Source organism: Apodemus sylvaticus, chromosome 13, assembly GCF_947179515.1.
Source record: "Apodemus sylvaticus chromosome 13, mApoSyl1.1, whole genome shotgun sequence".
Classification (NCBI taxonomy): Eukaryota; Metazoa; Chordata; class Mammalia; order Rodentia; family Muridae; genus Apodemus; species Apodemus sylvaticus.
Genome location: NC_067484.1, coordinates 11,677,812 through 11,685,758, shown reverse-complemented (window position 1 = coordinate 11,685,758; position 7,947 = coordinate 11,677,812). Strand labels below are relative to the sequence as shown.

The window sequence follows — 7,947 nt, the reverse complement described above, 5'->3', positions numbered from 1 at the left end:
TGTTGGATCCTCTGGAGTGTAGTTGCTGGTTGTTCTGAGCCACGTTATGTGGGTGCTGGCAACCAAACTCAAGATCTCCACAGGAACAGGGCATGCTCTCAACCCGCTGAGCCATCCGCCATCTCTTCAGGCATCACGGATCCTTTAATGTTCATGCTGCTATGCACAAGTGGAAAGCATCCATTAGCACCTTCCTCCCTAGGCCCAGCAGCCCTCTGACCTTCAGTGCTTTGACATTCATTCAGCTCATTGGAGGCTGAGTACACATGTCCTCACACATGGGTCACAGAAACCCTTCAAGAGAAGTCCTAGTGATCAGCAAGGGCAGTGGGATCAGGAAATCATCAGAAGGGAAAAGGTACCTGCAGGGGACAGTGGATGAGAAAAGGATCTGGAGCAGGAGGCAAGTCTGTTTCCTCTACAGTGACAAGTTCTGAACATAACTTTTAAGACACAGTTAAACTCTGGCAGTTTAAAAAAGGCAAAGAGGTTTTTTAACACATTGCAAGTAGTTCTGCTCAATAGAACCTGAAAGGCATTTGGATGGCATATTGGATGGGGATGCATTTCCTTCTTGCTATCTAACTTATTTCAACCGAAAGACAGAACCTAATTAAGTTAAATCCTTTAAGCACATTAAACAATTCAATCTTTTTTGTTCTGAAACTTTGCCCAAATTTGAAGACTGGTCTCCTGTGAATTGTAATGAACAGTTTCTATGAATACTTATTCATAATGCTGTGATTTCCATAAAGAATCAAAGGCTATTTCCAAAATCCATTTCAGGTAAGCAGAAAAATCACATCTGGGATTTTCCTCTGGCATTGGTGTCAAAAACACTTCGTAGCAACACCTGTCAAAAGCATTAAGGTGAACAGGGATCCTAATCATATTTTCAAGTCCGGAAACTTAGTGCCCTTTAGCAGCTGGGCTGTTTTGGGCTGATTTGCTGACTTCTAGGCTATGTCTGGTCAGCCATGTGGTCTTGTAGAGCACAATATTCCAGTATGATCATTCCTGGTTTTATGTGTTGTAATGATAGGGATTGAGCAGGACTAGGAATGTCAAATGTGAGGGAAGGTCGCTTATGATTTTACTCAGTTACACGCATATGCTTTTGTGAAGTTTTGGGTTTTTTTTTTTTTTTTCCTTTTTGCTGGGGTCATCCGCCATCAGAACACATTCTCTTAGATGTAAGATGTCCCCTGCAGGCTGGTGTGTTTGCTTGAACAGCATAGCTATCCAGCTGTTGAGGGAGGGATCGTGGAACTGTTAGGGGTGGGGCTTTACTGGAGGAAGAGGGCTCCTGTGGGCAGATCTGCCTTTAGCTGGACCAAAGCTAGGCTCAATTTTCTTGTCTTCTCTCTTCTCTTTCCCTGCTCCTCTCCTTTCCCCTGCTTCCTCCTCTCTTGTCCCCTTTCCTAGGCATGTACACACTCTTTCCCCTTTCCTCTCTTCCCTTCCTGTCCTTCCATACTCTGAAGAGATGAGGCATCCCAGCCACACAGCCCTTGTCACCTTGGAGCCATCTGATTGCATGAGTTCCCTGTTATGATGCAACATGTCTCCTTAAACCATCAGCCCGAATAGTCTTTATCCCTTCCTTAAGTGGCTTTGACAGGCATTCCCTCACAGCTTCCACAGCTGATATACATTCTCTCTACATGTCAACACTAAGAACACTGTCAGTGGAGCACAGAGCTGCTTAGGTGGAGGAAGGGGAGCCCGGCTTCACCTTCCTCTCCATTTCCCTTTAGGCATCCAGGCAGCCTAGTAAAAGCTGCATTAAGGACATCTTTCTTTGCTCTTACCAAGGACAATCAAACAACTTGTTTCTTTAGCAGGTTAAATGTCCGTTTTTATTGAGTGACCGTAGATGTGCTTGCACAGGTGGAGGTAGATCCCTGAGCTGTGGAGCTGAGCAGGGAACCGCACGCTCTTGCAGCTTTGCAGAAAGGTGTTTGGTTCTGCATTCAGCTGCAGAGGTCAGACATGGCTCCCAGGGTGTCTACTAGCTCTGGTCCCTTGTCAGAGCACAGCTCATTTTCATGGCAGAAGCAAACTAACTGCAAGAAAGAAGGGGGGGGCAACTGTCTGTGAAAGCACTCCTTTGCTCAGTAGCTCCCAGTCAGCTGCCTTACTGGGGAATTCCATTATAGAACACAGATTCTTCTCCTGTGCTCCCAAGGATGGAACTGTTGCCCTTTCCAAACCATGTGGCTGCACTCCCATTTTTGTACTATGTGAATGTGATCTGGAGACATCTTTGTGATGGAACTAAGGTTTTGAGATTAGGTGTGGACCCTAAATCCAATGACAGGTATTATACAAGGGACGCGCTGGGACGACCCAGGGCGTAAGGACCCAAATATAGAGGCCACGGGGCCAGTGAGACAACTAAGGCTCACTTGGAGCTATCAAGAGGTAGCAGAAACGGAAAGGATTCCCTGCAAGCGCCTTGAGGGAGCATGGCCCTGTGAACCTTGGCCTCACTGCTGGTCTACGGTGTGGGAGAATACGTCTCTGTTTACAGGCCAGTTGGTGGACATTTTGGCAGCTGCTGAGGATAAATATGAATGCAGCCTCAGGCCTCCTGGAGCCCAGGTTTAAGAAGGTTTAAAGTGATTTGATGGAAGGGCAGGGACTCTGTTCTATTCATTGCAAATGAGAGAGACCTGTGAGTGCAGGCATCTAATGGCAAAGGTGGAGTGAGCCCTGCCCTGTGTATGCAGTGTGCTTCCCCCTTAGCTCACAGGGGACACAGATTTATTTCCACAGATCATGAGTTGAGTGTATGCAGCTCTAACCACTATTGTATTTATCATTGGGCTTACAACTCTTCTTAAATATTTCACATGCTTATCTCAAATTAGATTCCAAAGTAAGTAAAAATGCTTTTGACATCGTTTTGTTAGTAGATTTTATTCTGTAGATTGTATAAAAGCCACACAATATTAAACAGCTTAAAATACTGAAGTTTTTACTTATGTGGTGTATAAATTTTAGTAACAAAAGTTTATCACGAATGTAGAGCTGAAATACTGTCATGATTGGCAATTTTCTTTTTTAAAGATTTACTTATAAATGTAAGTACACCATAGCTGTCTTCAGACACTCCAGAAGAGGGCGTCAGATCTCATTACAGATGGTTGTGAGCCACCTTGTGGTTGCTGGGATTTGAACTCAGGTCCTTCGGAAGAGCAGTCAGTGCTGAGCCATCCTTCAGCCCTGCATGATTGGCAATTCAATATAATGGAAAATTTGCTACATTTCATGATTTTTCACAAGAAAGACCTAAGCTTGTCCAAACTCATGAGCACTCACACTGAGCTTGCTTTCTGTGTGACATACTTTATTCTTGTTTTTCTGAACAAATTCTGGAAGAGCTGTGAGGATCACATGAGGACAGAGCCCTGCATTCTAGGTAGGGAGCAGCACGCTGGCTTGAGGCTTTTTTAACTTTGTTGGGAACGGTTATCTTCAACAATAATAGATCTTGTAGGAGTCACTTCCACAAATATATATCGAAATTCAAACTGGCCACTCCCTGGGTTCTGAAAAACAGATATTATTACCCTTACCAGTCAGAGCTTACCAGACCCCACTGACCCCCACTGACCCGAGGCCCCGAGGCCCCGAGGCCGGCATACCACTTCTTCCACTTCTGCATGTACGGTTCCTTGCTTCCCTGGTTCAGAGCCCTTAATGTAGAATTTCACACGGATGCGCTTTAGCCCATTGTTTACATATGCGACAAAGCTGTCGAGAACATACAATGATGCACATCCAATTTCCCTTTACTCACTGATTCCCCACGAGCTCCCCCAAGGACACCACATTATTACCTGACATGCTGTCTTCGCCCACGTCTCGACATTTCCCCGAAGCCTTTCACAGGCTCACCAAATACACCAATCACCTGCAGAACAGAGACTACACTTAGTTAGTGTGGTTCTTTTCATGGCTCCTATGTAATTATTTTCTGCCGGTTAGGTGACATTATTTGTTTGCACATGACAAGTGATTTTTTAGGAGAAAAAAAGAGGGACCTTGACTCAAACAAGAAAACTAGGTAAATATTTCCAGCACAGGGACAGAGATGGGTCACTCTGGTGTCACTGGTATCTTCAGAATGATACAAGATGAGGGGACGTTTCTCTCCTTACAAGAAACAATCAAGCAGAAGTTTGAAAGTATTCCTCTGAGAGATAAAATGATGGGCAATAAGTGAAATTATTAGCAGGTGTCAAGTTGTAAAAGCATGAGGTCAAAACGAAAATTTAAAGCCCCATGTACAAATAGCGAGGGCAAAATATCAAGTAATGAGATTGTTAAAATAAAACAGGTGCAAATCTTTTCCTCCTAATGAGAAAATTCAAAACAGTTTGTTTTGAATTTTCAAAGCAAATACTTTAGAATTTTCTCTTAAAAACACAAGTGAACTTATAACTAAAAAAAATACTGTTTTGTCTTTTTGCTGAGTGTCCTTATATGAGACAAGCATATATGAGAAGGAAAGTTGTCAGATACCTAAGACGTAAGAGCTAAAAAAGGGAATAAACATGCAAAGAATTATTAGGTCAATCCCATCAGTGTCAGATTAAGATTATCTACTGTAAGGCAGGCATGTGGCCTGGCAAAAAGTGGGGCCTTTCAAAGTATGACAAAACATAGCTGTTGAAGTTTAAGGAACAGCTAGGAAGCCTGAGGCTGTGATTACCACTACACCCTACCACAGTTGGGATGCCTACTGGAGTTTGCACGGAATTCCCTGAATTCCCACTGCTTACAGTGGAGTGCCCTAAGTGTGGTCTCTGCCAACTTTTTAACTCTTGGCTATACTCTGTAGTTTAGGATTCAAAAGGGAGGATGCCTAAGACCCAGATGCAGGTGCATTTAATTTAACACCTATTAACAATGGTTAAGTGATGACTTGCACAGTGGAGAGGAGAGCAAACACAGTGACCTTTGAGTGCCAGGGTCAAAGTGTGTCAAAGAAGAGACCTAAAAACAGAAAAACCCAGAGCGCTGTGCGACGGCATGGGCTTTAGAAGGGATGCATTCCTCCTTCCCAATACAATCATCAGAAAACTAACCTCAGGATGGATTCTGCATTTTCCCAAGGCTTTCCCGTATATGATATTAGGACTGGATGAAGAAAACAGTTCTTTGATGATTGTGTATAAGAAGTTACCTGGAAAAGCAGAGAGAGAGTAAGCAATGAAGCGAAGCAGTGGGGGGAGAGGCTGTGGAGAGGGGTGTAAGCACTCGCTGGCTCTGTGACCTGCAATGCCGATTCCAAGGAGCACCACTACCAAGTACATGACGTCTCTCCCGCCTTCTTTCACTGCAAAAAGAAAATGTCAACAGGTTACAAGTGTGTCCACAGAACCCTGGCCTCCGGAGGTTTCAGGTGTTCCTAGCAGGTGACAGTGGGTTCAGATCCAGTGCACCATTCTCCGTAGCTCATTTCAAATGCAGAAAAAAAACTCACCCCACTGTAAACTAGGCCTAGCTCCGATTAGCTGTCAGTGATTAATATTGCTTCTGTTCTAGTAACAGAAAATGGCTTATCAGTCTCTCAGAATTGGCCACAGGTCTATGCTGTCCAGATCAAGACAGGCAACTCTTAACTCACCCCATAAACCCCACTGACTTGTGCACAAAATCCAAACTGCCCTTGGAGCTGAAATGTAGTTGGCTAGGAAGATAAATGAATCAAATATACCTATAGAGACTATTCTTAATTTTTTTTTCACTAAGCATATGAACATGGGTTAAAGAGCAGTTTGGGGAGATAAGATTTATAGAATATATGTAAATAAATGAATGTTATGTGTGAAAAAATATTTATATAAATGCATGTTATGTGTAAAAAGCTACACCACAAATACAGTCTTACTGATTATCAGTGCACTTTACTTTGGTACATTTGTACGTATGGACAGTCACATGAGGAATCCAGATTGTTCTAACTTCAGTCCTTAAAATTTTATTTTTCCAAGAAATCAAAGTTGGTATTTTTCCCCTACTTTTTTCATAGGTACAATGAAATATAATAAAATCATTTCTTTAAAAGTAGTCTTAGTTGGGTGGATACATGAAGAATCCAGGTTTTTCTAACTTCAGTCCTTAAAATTTCATTTTTCCAAGAAATCAAAGTTGGTATTTCCCCTACTTTTTTCATAGGTACAAAATAAAATCATTTATTTAAAAGTAGCCTTAGCCAGGTGGTGATGGCACATGCTTGTAATCTCAGTACTCTAGGAGGCAGAGGCAGGCGGATTTCTGAGTTTGAGGCCAGCCTCGTCTACAGAGTGAGTTCCAGGACAGCTAGGTCCAAATCCTGAAAAACCCTGTCCAAATCCAAAAAAATCCAAAATGCCAAAAAACCAAACAACCCCCCCCCCCAAAGGTAGTCTTTGTCATAATATACTTTCAGTTTTCAGTACAAGTTGCTAACTTGAAATGTGTTCAGGGGACTGGAGAGATGCTGCTCTTGCAGACATCCAGAATCCAGTGACCCTGGCACTCAAAGGTCACTGTGTATGCTCTCCTCCCCATTGTGCAAGTGATCATTTTACCATTGTTCATAGGTGTTAAATGAGCTGCATCCTCAGCTCAGGCAGTATCCTAAACCAGAGTGTAGCCAAGAGAGTTAAAAGTTGGCAGAGGCCACACTTAGGGCACGCCCCTGTAATTAGTGGGAATTGAGGGAATTCTGTGCGGACTCTGAGGTGGTAGTCACTGGCTTGGGCTTTTGGGCATTTTCAGATTGAGACAAATAGAAGTGCAAAGAATACATGAAAGAATGGAGTATTTATTGCTAGGGTCATAGCCACATCTGGTGGCTCATAACTGCCTGAAACTTCAGCTCCAGGGTATCTGACAGCTTTTTTCTGGCTTCCTTTTTCACCAATACTCATGTACACACAGATAAAGACACATACACATTCTACATGTACACTTAGTAATAACTACAATAGATCTTTAAAGAGGAAAACACTAATTCAAGTAATACAAAGATTGCCATCTACCACAAATTGTCTAATTTATGGGGCTTATCTCAACAGTAATTGCTTCACAAATCCAATCTCTTTACCAAGCTGAGGCTGTGGGCTGCAACACCAATCTCTATTCCATTGACCATTAATATCATAAATTACTTGTCAGTAGACACTGCATGAGGTCCTAAATTGAAAGGACAATAACAATTAGACTAAGACATAACTATATTTATTGCTTTCCAAGTCATGTCACTGGCCTGGACACCCCGAGTTCCTTCCCCCCACCCCCCAATACTCTGTCCTGATCTAATATTTTCACAAAAAGATCTCCATTCCCTGTTTCTGCAGTCCCTCCCAGAAGTGGGAACACTAAGAGCCGACAGTTTTAATTCCTTTTACCTTTCTGAGACATTGAGACGCCGGTTTCCTCTCTTTGATTTCTGCGGATAGACACTTGCTTGCCTCTATCCTCCTTCTGGGGGTCTGATTTTTGCGTCGAGAAGGTTTTCTGGGTGAGCCCAAGGACAGTTCTAGGTTGCACTGTTTTCTTCTGCTCTCGCAGTCCCCATCTCAAAGGCTGAGTTTTGAAGCAAGCTTTGGAGAGCACAAAGTGTGACAACTGCCTGGCCAAGGACCCGTGCAGCTTCTCTGCACGCTGTACAACTCGTAGAAAACCACAAATCATTTTCACAAAAATTGTGAGGCTTCCGGACTGCAACTTCTAAAGGTTCGTAGTTCACACACTCAGGCGGAGAAGACTGAAGCCAACTCATTCACATTACACACTGTTAGGCGGATATCATGATGAATAATGTACAAGAGGAGTTAGGTACACTGTTTTCCTCTGTTTGCCCCATTACCTTCCTACTGACATTCACATCTTGCCCGCCATGCTTTCGCAAAGCATCTCGGGAAACTCTAAACGTCCCGGGAATCGCAG

General features: G+C 43.2%; 1 protein-coding gene across 2 annotated transcripts; it reads right to left on the bottom strand.

Moving 5' to 3' along the window:
* Positions 1–2,903: 2,903 nt before the first annotated feature.
* Timm21 (translocase of inner mitochondrial membrane 21) lies at positions 2,904–7,922 on the bottom strand. 2 transcript variants are annotated; one of them, XM_052155596.1, is made up of 6 exons: positions 7,407–7,918; positions 5,285–5,347; positions 5,097–5,194; positions 3,846–3,919; positions 3,651–3,759; positions 2,904–3,554 (listed from the first exon to the last, which is right to left on the bottom strand). In XM_052155596.1, exons 1-6 carry the CDS (start codon positions 7,690–7,692, stop codon positions 3,456–3,458), a joined length of 729 nt encoding a protein of 242 aa, XP_052011556.1. In that variant the 5' UTR covers positions 7,693–7,918; the 3' UTR covers positions 2,904–3,455. The 2 variants fall into 2 exon arrangements, with proteins under 2 accessions (XP_052011556.1, XP_052011557.1); XM_052155597.1 differs by lacking the exon at positions 5,285–5,347 and having other exon boundaries at positions 7,407–7,922.
* Between the last annotated feature and the right edge of the window lie 25 nt (positions 7,923–7,947).

Bases quoted from the DNA above. Each gene is read 5' to 3' on its own strand.
- Timm21 (XM_052155596.1), bottom strand. From the start codon at position 7,692: ATGATTTGTGGTTTTCTACGAGTTGTACAGCGTGCAGAGAAGCTGCAC. The intron at 5,195-5,284 runs GTCACAGAGCCA...CTGCTTTTCCAG, and splicing joins CCTTGGAATCGGCATTGCAG to GTAACTTCTTATACACAATC. The intron at 3,555-3,650 runs GTATGCCGGCCT...TCTGTTTTTCAG, and splicing joins ATGCAGAAGTGGAAGAAGTG to AACCCAGGGAGTGGCCAGTT.